General features: G+C 42.7%; 1 protein-coding gene across 3 annotated transcripts in view; it reads right to left on the bottom strand.

Moving 5' to 3' along the window:
• GLI2 (GLI family zinc finger 2) overlaps positions 1–17256 on the bottom strand; it is a 199942-nt gene that overhangs the window by 142058 nt on the left and 40628 nt on the right. For all 3 annotated transcript variants that reach the window (XM_057430184.1, XM_057430183.1, XM_057430185.1), the window contains exon 2: positions 1362–1524. In XM_057430184.1, the coding sequence (XP_057286167.1) occupies positions 1362–1494 (133 nt within the window). In that variant the 5' untranslated portion in view covers positions 1495–1524. The remainder of the gene's footprint in view (positions 1–1361; positions 1525–17256) is intronic.

The following is a 17256-nucleotide window of genomic DNA, read 5'->3' as shown; positions in this document are numbered from 1 at the left end:
TAATCTGGTAGATTATAATCTAGAAGCTACTACCTTATTTCACACATCTGAATCCTCCTGGGTCAATGTGGAAACAAAAAGTGAGTAACAAAGGTGTTGAAAAGGAAGACTAGATAAAGCAGATTTAAGCGATTTGGACTGGGAACTATCTTCAAAACTCCGCCAACAGAAAATACAAACTCTTCAGCCGAGATGTGTAAGAAACAGGAGCCTGCAGAGGGGTCATGCTGCTCTCCTGGGGTGGTGAAAAACCAATGTGCAGTGAAGGAAGGGAAGGGGAAGAATTAATTTTGAGATAGACTCTGTCTAGCAATAATGTGTATTTTTAAGTGGGAAAGAAAAAATGCCTGCAAAGTTTACACAGCTCAGACGTTTCTTGCCACATCTGAGCTGGTGTAACCCCTTCTAAGTTTGTCTCCTTATACCCTTATGTCCAGAAAGAACACCCAGTCGTAGTCCCCAGCAAGGGCACCATGATGCCTCCCTGATGGGTACAGCTTTGCCCACACCTGGCGCCACCATGAAGGGCCCTGACACCAATTTGGAGCTCCACCAGCTCCTGTGTGCAAGAGAGGGATGTTCTTTCTGGGGTTATATTTTGCCTGGCATAGCCAGTGAAAGGAGGCAGGAGCAACAAGCAGACCTGCACATTGCCCCACTCCTCTCTCCTCCCAATGCTACACCCAGCAAAACCAACCCTATGCCTCATGGGTGTCCAAGAGAGTTTCTCAATTTAATTCAACACCAGCAGGACCAAAATCTTGCCAAAAACACAGATAGAAAAAGAAATAAGGAACTGAGCTGTTACTGACATTAACAGGAATGGCGCAGGTAGGGGGTTTCTTTGTGAACCTTCTTGCACTGGGGCCAGACAATCTGAAAACTCCTCCCTAACCACAAAATCCCAGCAGCAATCACTGAAGATGGTGCAGTCTGGTTAGCTTGTTAGCAGGATCATAGCTAGCACACAACATCCCTCCCTCACCACAATATCGGCACTCTGGATCCAGCCAGATTCCATGGAGGAGTGGCAGGCGCTATGCTGCCAACACCATACAGCACTGGCTAGCTGGTGGCAAGCAGTGACAGCATGCCTCAACTCTCCAACGGTCACCACTCACCACCCATCCTCTCTCTTGCTCCAGCCCAATTCACTGGGAGTGGTGGTGACTCATCACAGTGCAGTGACGTTCGGATGCCACGTGGTGACACAGCTTCCTGCTCCTGTGACCTCCAATGGCCAAGAAACCCAATAAATTCAGCATGTTCACGGGAGGACAGATGCCACAGGACTTATTAAATTCTTACAGTCTAATGAAAAACACCCCTGCTGCTTTCAAATTGTGGAAAACATAAAGTACCTCCTTGTGCCACTGCTGCTCCTGTAGCTGCTAAAGGACTGGGTTTCTTCCCCGTCTCCGTAAAGCCATTCCCCTCCAGAACTGCACCTTTCCCTTCTTTTTTCCCAGCAGCCGTTGAAGCAGAAGTTTCCATCTTAGACGTGCATCTTCCAGCTCAGCGACCCTACAGGACATAAAAGAAAAACAGATTCTGGTCACTACTCACAAAACAGGCAAAATCAGCTCCGTAAGAAAGCTGATAGTTTGGCAGAGCTCAGAAGTAAATGGCGAGTGGCAAAGATGTCCTGGGATTCTGACTCCAGAGGCACAGCCAGTACAGCAGCCACAGACAAAAAAGGCACAGCCCTGCAAAGGGATGGATATTCTGACATCCACTGGCTTCAGGAAATTGAAGACCTAAAAGGATCAGGACCAAAATACATGTTTTCCCCACTTAAACTTGGGCTACATAATAAAGCCTCTAGGTCCAAAGGGCATTCCAGGATTAAACAAGTGAGACACAAAAATTTAGTGTGTATAAAACCAGTTTGTCAATCTTATACATGACCTAGCCCATCATACACAAAAAACTCAGTCAGCTAAAACCTTCCAATAAAAATACAGCAAAAAAACCCCCCACTTTTAAGATATTTTTTTTTCCTTTCCCCCAGTTGGTGCTGGTTCTGAAACAGTGCCCTGACCAGAACATTTCAAAAGCGCTTACGGATAATCCACACCAGAGCCCATCTAGCTCTCACTGGTGAGGACTAACATCAATCAATTTCTCTGTCTCTCAAGCAAGTTCTATCTGACCAGTCACATCTGAAAACAAGCTACAGCTTTATGCCTTTTACATATGGTGAATTAAGTGACAGTGAAAACTCCACGAACCAAGTAGATACCAAAGCAGAAATAAACTGGTTATTTCAATTTATGTCCATGAAAAATAACAGCTCCTGAACTTTTTGTCAGCCTGATAATTTGTTCTGCATGACTCAAACTTAACTGGTCTCCCAAAAGCAAACATATGGGCTTCCCAAATATAACATAAAATGGGGCTTCTCTTAAATGAGGAGGCATGCTTCATTTCTGACTGAAAATACTTTTGTTCTCCATTTTAACCTGTTTTATTTCAAATGCTTCCACGACTCCTGATTTCAAAGAACCCACACAGTTAACCTGGCACTACCAACCACTGGCTGGTCTTGAGAAAACCCACTGCTAATTCCTCCTTTCCTTTCCAATTTTAATGCAGATCTGAGATTTTTTCACATGCAAATTTTCAGATGCTAATTTTTCATCTCCTGAGATACTCTGGAGCACACTGTCTGTTTACCTTAATGGAATTAATGGGATCAGCCAAAAAATGTCTGGGAAACTATAAAACTTTTCTGCCTGTGGGTAGTTTTACTGCCATTGTGCCAGCTCAAACTTCCCTTCCTTCACTCTGAAGGATTAAATGACTCCTGAACATCTTGGATTAAAAAGTTAACTCTCTTAAACAATTTAAAGCATATAAGGATTTCAGGAACTTCCATGTGTGAACTGTAGCTTTTACCCTTTAGTTTTTACTGAACCTGGTGTAATCACTTCATTTTGGGATTGTGCTGTTGTCATCTCCTGACTATTTTGTTGGTTTTCAGGCAGGTTTTGTGCTGTAATTTGAGGACAGACAAGCACGAAAGTGAAGACCCTTTTCCTCTGCTACATTATCAGCTTCACAGCTCAGCACAGCCGGAGGGTAGTCCCACGCTCCCAGGCTCCTCACATCCATCACTGGAGACCCTCTACATTGCACCCCTGTTCAAGACAGGCTGTCCTAAACAACTTCCTCCTCTGAGATACATTAAAACTTCCCTATAAACATGAAGCCACTCTTGCTTGCTAGCATCCCAGAGGGGCTTGGCATGTGGTGGATGTGGTCCTCCAGCACTGTCACAGCTGCCTGGGCTCCAGCAGAATGGTGGCTCACCGAGCAGCTTATACCAGAAGCCCTCAAGTACTGCCTACATTAATGGGACACCTATCTGATGGATCTTCAGTCACTATTTGCAGCTGTGACCAGTGAAGCCTGCATTGGAAATTACAGGACCCACAATTACAGGCTTTACTTATGACACAAGACTTTAGTGAATACTGAGATGGCCCCTCAAGGTCCTGCCCTGACATGTGCTGGGACTGATAGCAAACATGGGATGAGTTCCTGAGGGCCAGGACTTTACAGCATTTTAATCCAGAAATCAGGTTGGGTTACAGACCATGTATGAAATAAATATACTAAGGCTGGAGGAGTATTTGACCTAGGTCTGACAGCCTGGGCTTCTGTTCGCTAAGCAAATAAACTTCAGAGGCTATATTACAAGCCCCCCACCTGTTTCTTCTTAGTTCCTCCTCTCAAGGCTTTGCACTTTTGTTTGAAACCAGACGCTTGCCCTCGCACCCCTCCCAGTCTCCTCCTTCTGGGTTACCCTGACCCTCAGGGCAGCATCATGCTTGAGGAGGCTTCCTCAGGGACAACACAGCACAGCAGCCAGGGAGGGCAAGGAAGAATCTACTGGTAGAAATTATTCTCCTGTGGAACTAGCAGGTTAGAGCAATGCTTTTTTCAAGAGAGGTGCCTGAGGTGAGGTCTCTAAATCCATGCCACAGATACCTCAGTAGGGACCCAGTTTTTCAGATGTGTTGTTTATCCAACTGGAATTCAACAGAGGATAAAACTCCTAACAGAAAAATCTGGCCCCTGTAGCTGTATGCTCTATTTTCAGATGAATTATGAATTAAAAAAAAAATAAAAATCCAGTGTCTCCAATAAATGGTTGCATTAAACAAGTAAATCCTCCTCAAATACTGGATTAGGAAAAAAAACCAACAACCAAACCCAAATGCAACTACTGTAATCTCACAGGATTTAGGTAACAAGTCTATAATTATTTTTGCTTCATAAAGGTGCCTGGGGCAGAACAGGCTGGATGCGAGGCTCCAGGCTCTTCCCCAGGTCAGTGGCAATTGAAAGTTATTCTCCTTCCACAGCTGACCAGCCCAGCCCAGGAGGACACAAGCATCCACCCAGGCCAGACCCTACCGTGCTCAGCATCTCTGTCCACAGACTGGGACATAGACCAGGGAGCAAAGGAACACCAACACTGATTTCATTATCCCACCTCCTGAGGTTTAATGGACAATGGCTGAGACTCAGCTAAGCGCAGACTCCCCCACTGTGCTCTAGTGCTGTGGATGACCAGGACACAGAGCTGGAGCTTTGGAGATTTAAGTTCTCATCTTGGCTCTGTTACAGTCTCCTGTATCCCTGGGCAAAAAGCTTAACCTCTCTCGCAGACAGTTTCCACAGCCATAAAATAGGAAATAGTACTTTGCCCTATTTGCAAAGTGCTTTGAGATCCTTGGAGGCACAAGGCTATGGAAGCGTTTTTATTACCAGTATAAGAAGATATATTGATGGAGGCAGTCAATCCACACCATCCAGGAGCACAACGTTCATTTTTTAAGCAATGCATAGTTTGCTTTCTGTTCAATGCTAAACTTTTTTCGCTGCTCTGTGCCACACAGAATTTATAAATTCAATGACAGATTAATCTTAGCAACGAGCCATTTGGCATGAAAAAGGGTTTCACAGGGAGCCTGCTTTTTCCTGTAAAGAGCATGCATTTAGGAGTGACTATACAGAGAAAGACCCTGTGCACTTATTCAAGTGCAAGTCTCTGCCCTCCGTCATTACTCAGAATTAGAAACCCAGAATGGATTACTCAGATTGTTCCTAAGGTTTGTAGCTTTCTCTGCAGAAGAAGGGTTGGGTAATTGATTTTGACACTAATACCAGCACTATTCATATGCCCTGTAATATAATTTTGCAGTGACACTAAAAAGGCAGCCATCTGAGATCTGAACAAGGAAAGTGCTATATGATTTGCCCTAGACAACCCCAGCTATTTTAACAGCTGCGTTGTATATTAAAAGGGAGAAATCCCAACAGAATTAAAAACAACAAAGTCACATTTGCCTTTGAGGAAAAACAAGAAGCCATAAACTTTCCTAATAAAACAATCCCTCCTGCTAAGTGCTCAAGGAATGGTTGAAAATGCTGTCCCAAAATACCTGCCTCCTTTGGAGGGAACCAGTCAGAACAGAACTGCTAGCAAACTTGGGAGCAAACAGATGCTCATCATCCATAGCCCCTGCATGCCCTTCTCTTGAAAACGCATTATTTCCTTCTTCAGGATTTTTCTTTCATCAGGAAACCCCCTTCTCCTCCCTTAGACGGAGCAGAAAACTGTTTTCTGTGAAACACAGATCACTAATTCTGCCCACCTTTCCTCAAAGACTAAGTAGCACTGATGGAGCAAGCCTCTCTGGCAGAGGGTAGGTGCCACCAGTTGATGATGTGGCATGGGTCCAATCCCCCAGAAGCCATCACAGTTGCTGAATGCCACCTTCATGCCCAGAAGCCCCGCAGGGCGAGAGGAAGGGTTTTCCAGAGGGGGCCTCCAGCAGCCATTCTGCTTTTGTGAATATTTCAGGCTTTCTCAGACCAATGTCTATCCTCTTCTTCATTTTAAGTCCACCTCTACCTGACCTCCTCATGCACAGTGAGGTGCCATCACTCCCAAGAGGACATGACAGATGTGTGTTTGCTGCTGACAGCAGCACCACCTTCACGACAGCACAGCCAGGATGAAGCCTCACTGCTGCTGGCTCCTGGCATGAATGGGAGCTGGGGTAACTGGTGGTAGCCTCTGCACAGCTCTCACCAGGTTTGTCCTCATACACCCACCAGGGAGATACTTTATCTGTTCTGCCACATCACCCTCCTCATACCTTTCATAACGTGTTGTTCTAGTTAAGATAAACAAAGAGATACTCCCACCATCTCCTCTTTTGCAGTGGACTGTGTCATACAGCTAAAGTCTTCTGAATATATGATCTGCTTGTGAGATTCAGTGTGAGCCAACTGTTTTGAACATCAGCTTAATACAGTGGCTGCTGTGATCCTATTCAGCCTCCCAGGGTTTGAGCCAAATTATGTTCTCAATTACATGGAAGTAGCAGCAGTTAACCCAGTGAAGTCATAGGCTCTATACCGTAGCAAAACTTGACCCCTCTATTTTCTTTTATATCAGCAATAGCTTCAAATTACTAAAAAAAGTTATTTCTGTACACATGCCGCTACTAACTGTTGGGGCTATACAAACATGCTGTTAGCGAAGGATCTTATAGAAGGAAGTGCTTATAAACTATCAACCTCAGCTAAAGGCAGCATAAATATGAATTCAGAACTAGCCACTCTGAGGGTCCTCCTGACACCACGTTTCCCATCTTGACACTGCTTAGGAATGGTCTGCTTGGGCCAGTCCTACCCAGTTGATTATATGTGGAAATTAGAGCTGTATGTCGGGGCATGTGTGTGTAGAGGAGCAGCTGTCTGTCTAGAGGCCCCTTCTGCCCCCTCCAAGCTTAGAAAGTGCTGTGGTGGGTCCCAACCAGCTTCTGGGAGACCTTATGGGAAGGGAGGAAAGGAAGCAGAGACAGCCCCACACTGACAGAAGTGGTGTTAGAGCTGCTTAGGGCTTCTTCCATTTTTCTACCTCCTCCCCCAACTCCTGCTTAGAGAAGAGCAGTACTGGGCCGCCGAAGGGAGGAAGGAGGGAGCTGTGCTGGCTTTCAGCAAAGAGGATAGAAAGGCACACAAGTTCTGCTCACCCACCCCCCAAATGTAGGCCTAAAACTGCTAAGAAAACTGAGTGTTCAAACGGCTTCACCAAACAGTTCCAGCCCATGGCAAAAGCTGCATCACTTAAAGAAAATGAAGAGGCAGAAAAAAGAAAAGGGGAAGGAAAAAAAAATAGAGAAAAAAACCTCCAGGATAGTTGGCAACACTGCAATAGTTATGCAGGTTCTGGAATGTACAAAGGCTGAAATCAGAGACTTAGCATCTCTTTTGAACTTCAAAAACAACAAGTCTCTTCAAATCACCCTGTTAATTGGCTTTAAATTAGAGTTCTACGTTAATGAACAAATCTTTCGCATACGGCATGAAACGGATACGCTTCTAGATTAACTTCCTGATCAACACCATCTGCCATTTCCATATGGCAATGGCAAACCAAAAGCACTAGGAAGAAGTCACTCTTGCCTGACTGTGAGGGGTCAAAGTGCACCCAGGACTGCCTGGCGCTTGGCAGCATTTCTCTGTAATGTGGTAACTTCAGAACCTCACCTCCAGCCAGCTCCAGAAGATCTAGGGATATTCCAGGCACCAATAGGCACAACTCTGCCCAGGGAGGTAAAGGATGGAGGCAAAGTATGGAAAAATGCATGATGGGTAGGAGGCATGAGGGAAGAAGGATTGTTTGCCAGGGTCATTTGCTGGATGTGGAAAAAGCAAGGTGTTCTGAAGATGGAAAAGAGCTGGAAGACAGAGAAGAAACAAGGGGAAAGTGGGATGAACTAACAGACTGGTGTAGGTAAGACCTCACCAACGAATATGAGTGAATGGAAGTACAAGCACAAGGCAGGCAGGCAATGACAAATCCTGTAGAGAGAGAAAAAGAGTAGCATGAGAAAGAGGAAGAAGGAGGCTGCAGACAGACCTGGTACCAGGGAAGATGGAAATACACAGTCCCGCTGGGGCAGGGGAAGACACAGTATGACATCTAGCGTGGAAGACACAGGGACAAGCAAGATGAAAAACATTCCAGTAAGTTGCAGGGAAGCAAAACGGAGAGATGCAAGGGTCTCTGATGGAAAAAAATTTGCCAAGGAAACAGCTCTAAGGAATGCAGCCCTCCAGTGTCTTCTGTCCCTCTTTGTAGCTGGACTACCCAAGACAAAGATACAATCCGCTGCTTCATGTGGTGCCAGGCATATGAAAGGTACATCTCAGAAGGGGTCAAAAGTGGCGTCCTGCCTTACATTGACACTGACTACAGTGGCTTCCCACTTAAATCAGACAAGGCCAGTGGGGTTAGTGGTGGTGATCAGAAATTATCACCATATGCACAATCTTGAAGTATTCAGCTACCTGCTCCGGAGCTAGCATTCACCAGCTGGATGCTCCTTTGAGACCTTCTGGCAGGGACCAGAAACTAATGGGCCCTGGACAGCGAAGAGTGTAATGCCAGTGTTTGCACAGGGATACCCAGCACCCTGGAGCCCCTTATCCTGACTGACAGGTGTGGCACAGGACTTACAGGAGACATGCGCTCTTCAGGAATGTCAACCAGAGGCCAAGCTATCCGAGGACATTCCACGGCACCAGATGACAACACTGAGTCCACTGAATTAAAACGTAACTGGTGTGTCCCTTTCTAAAAAGTTGTTTAATTTCTGAGCTGTGCTTACTGGAAAAAGGATAATATTGAATAAAGGAACTGAGATTTCACCCCTTCTTTGGGTTTAGCCTTCTGTTTGCATTTTTTATGAACACTAATGTCACTTTTATGTTGCTGCTTCCTTACAAATACAACCAATTTATAAATATTAGATTAATATGAATTATTTCCCCACTTCAAGTATATTTTCAAGTTGCCAACCTTAGAGCCCTGAACAGAAACTGTCTTTCAGATGCTGGGTTATATATAATTACAATACATCATCAAAACATACGAGCAGACATAAAAGCTCAAAGCCAGACACAGATTCGGCACTGTTCCATGCTGAGGCATGCCGGCTGGGATACATGACTTTTCTTCCTCTCTCTCAGAATTTATCTTTGTGTCATACTTTGGAAGAACCGAGAAGATGAAGGAGTGAGGACCGGAGGGAAGAGCCTTTTGCGGTGGAAGAAGAAAACAAAGTCATGCTTGTACTTTTACAAAGCCAAATCCTACATGTCTTATCATGAGAAAATTTTTACTATGTGAATTCTGACAGGCAAAAAACTGTCAAAGAAGATAATCAAGACACTCCTGCATTCAGACTCTGTGTTAGCATACTGTAAAAATATGGAAGGATACTACCAAGTAAACAAAATTGCTCAAAAGTAATGCATCACCATTATAACTGGTCCATGAATCTTCACTTGGGTTTTGTTTATTTGTTTGGTTTTGTTGTAAGGGTGTGAGAACTTTGGCAAGAAAGTTGTCTAAGTTATTTTTTTGACATAAATTCAAAGTCTTCAATTTCCTACTGCAGAATTTTCTGGGGGTTATGTTTGTTTGTTCTTTTGGTTTTCAAAAAAAAAAAAACAACCAAAAATCAAACAAAACAAAAAAAAACCACAAAAACAACAACAACAACAAAAAAAACAAACAAACAAACAAACAAAACACAAAAAAACCCACAACAAATATTACCTATACGTGTGCACATGTATCTAATGAAAAAAATATTGTTTTCATTTTAGGAAAACTTTGCATGCTGGAATAGGAAAAAAAAAAAAGGAAAAAAAATAATAAGATGAAGAAACTGAAAAAAAACCTTCATCAAGTCTTCATGCTCCAACAAGAGCAAAAACTGTTAATAACTAACACGTCAGATAAAACATCTGTGGTGCTTGGCAGATATGCCAGGGTGGGTAACAGCTGAACACAGACTGTATTATGACCAGGGTGGAGGACCATCATTTAAACTGTTTACAACAAAAATACACTCTAATTCCAAATCAGTAATAATTAACCTATTGACTTTTCAGCAGCCTTATGAGTTAAAGATACAAAGAAAGTAAATTGCACATACTATGAGCAGAACAGAAACTGACTCTGAACAGAGATGTTCATGCAGGTTCCACAGAGTGGGTGAGGGTCAGTGCAGGAGATCTGGCTAAGAGGAAAAGAGCTGCCTTGAAATCAGATTTGAGGGAGCTTTAGAAAAGGTGGAAGTGAACGTTTTGTTGACTGGTGGTGACTGAAGGAGAATCTTCTCAGGGCTTCATTTCCGTGAGGCAGTAGTTTGGGCACTTTCAACTCTCATGAATGAAACCTCAAACACAAACCACATGCAGTGAAGTTTAATGGGTTTGCTTTATGTAGGGGTGGGATGAGTAATATTGCCTTGTAGTGACTAGTCCACCCAGATGACACTGAACAGGCTCCAAAGCTTGGATAAGAAAACCCTCGTCTGGCTCCAGGAAGGAAAACCTTTATTTTGAGCAACGAAAGATGAAGGACTGCACCCTTACAAAAATCCCTATAGCAACTGGGTTCTTTCAGAACATGTTTCATTACAAAATTCTGGTTTATTTTTAAACATTCCAGTTCACTTCATCAGCCTATTGAATGCTCCCTCCAGAGGCACACGTGTAAGTATGTAGGAAAGAAGCCTGGGAAGAAAACAAGAATGTAATTAAAAACAAAAAAGCAACACTTCAATTGGCTCGTGTTCCTCTGCTGAACACATACACCACACAAGCTGCTATTCCACACTGGGTAGAAGCACATATTGTCTTTGTAAGACTATAGTTGCCAGCTAAAGGCAGGATGCAGACCACATAAAATGGTTGACAGTTCCTAAATGGGAGAATGGAGACAAATTCATGTAGATGGGAATGGGAGAAAAGTTTCTAACAGGATCATAAAGTATTTGGGGTTTGAAGGGACCTATGGAGTCATTGAGTCCAGCCTCATGCTCACAAGTAACAGAGCATGTGCAAAGCCCAAAACTTTTGAAGTATCTGACAGTAGATGGGACATACCCATGAATTTCAATGCAGCCTAATGTGCAAGGACACAAGCACACCGGTGAAGATTCAAGACCAAGAGTCCTTGCAAGGAACTTTATATGAGGGAGAACAGAATTAATACTCTGAAAAGCGCTCATTTCTGTGAGCTGCAACTCAAGTTACAGGGTTATGGCTATATAAGATTCCAAACATTAACAGTTAAGTAAGTGGTGAAAGGCAGAGCCCCTCAGTTTTCAGCAGTGTAGGTCCAACTTCTACAGAGAAGAGAGACTGTACAATGGAGCTGACTATCATTTCATGGAAGGGAATAAGTCTTTCAGGAGACAGGCTAAAGTATTCAGGAGGGTATTAAGCTAATGACAAAAGACAAGGGTGAAAATGAGCACTCATTTAGCCAGAAATCAAGATGTCAAGATTAAAATTAATCAAGGTACCAAGGGACTCAAAGAGAAAAGATTCCTTAATTGTGTAGACTCTAATGCTGCAAACCTGAGTAATAAACAAGAAGTGGAATAGCTCATTTAATACACAAATTAGTCCTGACTGGTATTACTGAATTGGGTGGGAATATTCATATGATTGGAGAGCTACAATCACTTTACGTATCAGTGACTGGAAACAAATACAAAGTCATGAAGTTTGTCAGTGACAAATGACTGCAGACATGGTAAATAAAGATGACTGCTTTGCACCATTGACATGCTCTCCATCCCTAGGCTAGATACAAAGATTATATATTTTAAAACAACCACATACAAGGCCACACATCTGGGAAACAACCGATTAAAATGAAGACTGTGTTTTGAAAAACACTGGAGACAACCTGAAGTTTATGGTAGGCAAACAGTGGCTGACAAGTTCTTTGGAGGTTGCCAGAATCTCAGCAACTCAAGAAAATGTCCTTGTCCACACAGAATTTGGGAGGTTACAATGCCTCTCCTGACCCTGAATTTACTTAGGGGAACACTCACACACAGCTCTGGTGTTCACAATCCAAGCAGAATGAGGAATATTGCAAAAAGTCCAGTGTTATCCATGAGAAAAATGAAAGAGAGCTCAAAGGAGAGGTGCTTGCAGGATGACTTGATCAGTAATATTAATGCATTTATACAATTAGCAAAAATACGGTAACAGATGCTTTTTGACCCAGAGGTAAGAGACAGTACAAGAATCTACAGCTAAACCAATTACAGTTGCCTAATACCAACTGCAAAGACTAAGAGTTAGAAGTTAAACTAGAGAAATTAAAATTAGAAACAAGGCTCCCAGTTTCAACAAAAAGCAGCACTGGATTCAGGCTGGTGACAGATTCTCTAGCACTGCAGAGCAGACATTCTGATCAGATATTTTTCCTGAAGAATACTACAGTTTAAGACCTGTCACTGGACGTGGATGGATTTAAGTACAGGAAAGTCTTCTGATGGTGTTATATGGAAAGTTAGACTAGATCAGCACCTTCTTCCTCTGTGATTGTATGCACTTACAAATCAGTACGTTATAAACAATTTGCCATACCTTCATAGATCAAAACATCTGCATTTATAATGATTGAATCTTACCATACGCGTCTCTGCTGATAAGTGAAACTAACTTCTGCCTTCCAACTTCTCTATTTTTTTCTTTTATGATAAGGACTTAGTAAGACTCAAGTAATAAACATCTTCCAGAACACTGATAAACTCTAATATGTTTATGTCCTGCCAATGGCAATGTTGCCGAGTATACATTCCTTTATTATGTAGTTATGTCTACCATGCTGCAATTATTCCGATGACTGAGACAGATATAAAACCATTCACCAACAGAGCATCATGCAATTTTTGCTTGGTAACCTGTAAGAACTGACTTGGTTTCTTGGTCTGGCATGTAGCTGCCAGCATCAAAAAAAGAAAGAAATAACACTGATTTATTTCATTGTCTTCTTGTAAAAGCTAGGGGATAAAACGCCCTTTTCCCTACCCCAGCAGTGTGGGGAGCAGCCTACAGAAGACTGAAAATCTGAAGAAGCCAATCCTTCACTGCCCTGCAGTAACTGTTTCACTTACAGAACAAGCTGGGCTGTCATGCCAGCCCATCTCATGTCAACAAAACTTACTGGAACAAACCCAAGCTAGCAGTAAACTTCCAGCAAATGTCGTCAGGTTGCTATGGCTCAGAGGAACGGTTCAGGAACCACGTTTTGCCTGTGCAATTGGGCAGTTGAAACAAGTGAAGCAAAAGAACTGCATTTGGTGGTAACCAAGGCAGGGACTGAGCACTGCAAACTGTTCACTCTTGTTGAGCCCTCAGAACTGTTCAAGGGCTATACCAGACTTTGGGGCAGTTACTGGTTCAGCTACTAGACAATAAACACACGCACAAGATGTTTTTCACTATTTCACTAGGTAAGTCTCAAATCATTAAAGCTAGCCTGAGAAGACCCTGTAGATACTTCCTTCTTGTCTGATTTTGTTCGTTGATACTATCTAATGCAAAGGATTAACATAAATTCTTCAGGACAGAGCCCTTTTATATGAGCGTGTGTGTATAGATACAGCTTTTTAGTACTCCGTGTAATAGAATCATAGAATCATAGAACAGTTTGGGTTGGAAAGGATCTTCAAAGGTCATCTAGTCCAACCCCCTGCAAATACCAGGAACACGTGGAACTAGATCAGGTTGCCCAGAACCACATCCAGCCTGGCCTTGAATGGCTTCGAGGATAGCACATCTACCACCTCTCTGAGAAACCTGTGCCGGTGTTTTTTCCTCACATCCAGCCTGAAATTCCTTTCTTTTAAAACCGTAACAGTTATTTACCTTGTAGTTATTGTATGTTACTGGTTGTAATATATGGTTGTATATTAATGCATATGATAATTATATTCTATCATCTCTGTATCTTCTTTTTCTGCAGACAAGCTTGATGAGTTCTAGAGAAAACAGTCAAAACAAGATAAGTCTTTTACCTTCCATTTACAACTCCCTCCCTCTAACGTTTCATCTGCTCTTCTCCTCTTATCACCTCACTCCTCCACAACCATCTTCTAAACCATGCCACAGCCACTTTCTTGCTTTCCTTGCCCTTTCTCTCTTCTTTCAGCTTTTTCTCACAAACCCAGTCTGCTTTGGTCTGCCTCTCTCTAAAAAAACAAAATTCTGGTTTTGCCTGTAAATCTCATGCCATCTTCCTCCTCATTGACAGCTAAGTTGTATTCAGTCTTCCATACCTAGTTACCTCTGGGACTTCTCTCCACTAAATCTTCCCTACGTTTTAATTACAGACCACCTTAGTTCATACCTGACTCCTTCCAACGACATAGAAGTCTCAGTACGCCTCTCAAATAACTTCTCACAGCTGTCTGGCCATGATTAGAAGACGGCAAATGATGCCAAATTTAGAGGTGGATAGCATCTTGTTTGTTACTCAGGTCTGAAATCTGGGGTGGTCCTCAGCTTTCTCCAACCTCTCTTTTTGCCTCTAGGCCACCTCTGACTCCTGCTTCTTCGTTCTGCACAATGTCTCAAGAGTCTGGTGCTTCCTTGAGCTTCCTGCCACTCACCTATGCATCTGAACATAAAACACCAGCCTCTAAGCAATTCATTTTCATTTACGACAAGTTCCTTTACATTGTCTCTAATGGGTACAAAGCTGGTTTCACAGCCATTCAGAATGTGGGAGCAAAGAGCATTTTCCTAGCTTGTCACTTTATTCCTGTCACTTTCCTTTACATCCTTTGATGGCATGCTCTTTTGTTTTGCCTCACCCATTGTTGCCTCTTTCAAAGCCCATCAAAGCCTACCACACTGTGCTTTCAATCTCATTGGCTTCAGGGAGACTTCAGCAAATGCATATGCACTTTCTTCAGTCAGGGCCTAAATATGTGTTCTTCAAGTCAGCTGGGTCATAGAATCATACAGACCAGAGATAGCTGTCCACTCCCAGTCTCATTCATAGCTTGTTTTCACCAGTGAAACTACTGACTTGGAGTGCCTTCTGCGCTATTACAGGTCTCCAGGATGAGAAGCAGATCCCGTTGGAAAATAAGGACCCAGTGAACATATCGTTAGGATTCTTTGTTCTGATTTTAGGAGAAACAAGGGTTCTTCAGTTAGTCATATTTTTACTTTACTAAGGAAATTATATAACTAATTTATCATAACTCATCGTAATTCACTTGTCCTTTATTAAAAGAAAGAGCATATTTCTTCTGTCCCCTTGCTCTCTGCATAACACAGAGTGTCAGGGCACCTCAGCATTCAAAATTATATGCCAGAAATACTGAAACACCTCTTCAAGTTTTCATCCTAATTGCTGTCACAACCTAGAACTTGACTGAGAAGCAAGTTAGGTTTCCCTCTACTGAAAAAAATTAAAAACGTATGTTACCTCCCATCTTTACAGTCATCCATTTGAGCCCAAACTGTCATAAAACTGCAAGCCCAGGGCTGGGGGACGTGTCACCAGCTGTAGATGTCCATACAATTTCTTGTCTTTAAGCCATGTCCACAGCTACCCACCATTTGGCACCACTTTGTCCTCTTAAGCTCTTCCCAGCCTTTCATATGTTACATGTGAGACAGCTCAACACACTTTCTATTTTGGAACCACTATCTCCACTTCAAACTCAGGTTTTCATAGATTTATTGCTAACTTATAAAATGTTTATTAGAAAAACAGCTACAGAAAATGTATCTTTTGAAAACAAGAAATTGTTGTCCATCTGCAAATCATTCATGGCATACTGAGAAAACATTAGATGTCTTCCCTTAGCATTCCTGTAACCGAAGAGTGGCTCTTTGTTTATGTGAATATATCCAGCCAAATGCCTTCAGAGAAATGGACCTGAAGCACACACAGGGTTGGCTTTTCATCACTGCACCCCACTGAGACTTTTAGAGCAGAGGACTGTTAGCTGTGAACATTCATTAATGTTTAAAGCCTTCCCATTTGCTGGCAGTGCAATGATACAAAACAGACACAAAGCCACGTGGCTCCTGCCCTGTCTTTTGGTTGGGACCTGGACATGACCACTTATACCATGTGTCTTGGAGAAAACTTCCAGACCTGTGGCCTTTCAGGCTACAGCCCCTACAGCTACCCAACTGCACTGGCAGCCAAAGGCGTATTTCAGTATTGTGAGAATCAGCAATCAAAGGAACAAACCGTCAGTAACTCCAGCACCACATGCAAATTACAGTGTGTGTGAGACCTCAAAGCAAAGAACATCATGCGTAAATAACTCCAGGGAAAACACACAGAGGGAGAGGTCTGTTAGAGGAAGAAATGATTCCTGTCTCATCAGGTGCAATGGAGCAGCCCTCAACAACCAGGGAAGAAAGCACGCTGCATGCGCCACTGTATCAGCCCACTGTGCCACTGAGGCACTGTGTCTTTGCCAACAATTGTGACTATTACCAGTGAGCACAAAACCCTATATCTAATTAACTGCAGTACCTGCTTTGGAGGAGAACAGAATAAGCTACAACCTAATGAAAGAAGCAATAAAATAAAGGCTCAAAAAATTACCATTGTTTCTAAAAAATCCAGGATGCAATTTCCTGAAGTACTTAACCCTGTCTCTATGCAAAAGTGCACAAGAAACCAAACAGACACTGAAATAGAACTAATTATTGCCTAGCCTGTTTTGCTATTATCAATGTCAAGGGAAGAATAAAGTAAAGTTAGAATCACAGAATAGTTAGGGCTGGAAAGGACCTTAAGATCATCTAGTTCCAACCCCCCTGCCACGGGCAAGGACACCTCACACTAAACCATGTCATCCAAGGCTTTGTCCAACCTGGCCTTGAACACCACCAGGGATGGAGCATTCACAACCTCCCTGGGCAACCCATTCCAGTGCCTCACCACCCTAACAGGAAAGAACTTCTTCTTATACCCAATCTAAACTTCCCCTAAAAAGTTACAATGAAAAGGGTATTTTTAATGCATTTTTTCTTCCATGACAGTACATGAGGATAGACAGATGACCAGTCAGACAGCTTTCCATTCAAATGCATCTTAACACAGAGTGAAATGGTTCTGTAAGTACTTTTTTTACTATATGTTCATTATAATAAGTAACCAAAATCACTAGCTTCAAGAAGACAAGTGTGAGTTGAAAAGTATATGATAGTCCCAAATATCCAACAAAAGAGTTTCATTAGACACCCATTTAAACCACATTTAATCAAATTTACTTTGGCTGAGACACTCTGGTTGCCCTGTTGATCAGCCCTCTAGATCCACAAAATCTTAACCTCCTCTGATCACAGCAGCACACAGCACAATTGCTTTTCAGG

The sequence above is a fragment of the Pezoporus wallicus genome, unplaced genomic scaffold (assembly GCF_028554395.1).
Source record: "Pezoporus wallicus isolate ANWC-B61680 ecotype Strahan unplaced genomic scaffold, APGP_CSIRO_Pwel_v1 contig_5261, whole genome shotgun sequence".
NCBI lineage: Eukaryota > Metazoa > Chordata > Aves > Psittaciformes > Psittacidae > Pezoporus > Pezoporus wallicus.
Note: the sequence above shows the minus strand (reverse complement) of the source record. Positions and strands in the feature narration are given on the sequence as shown.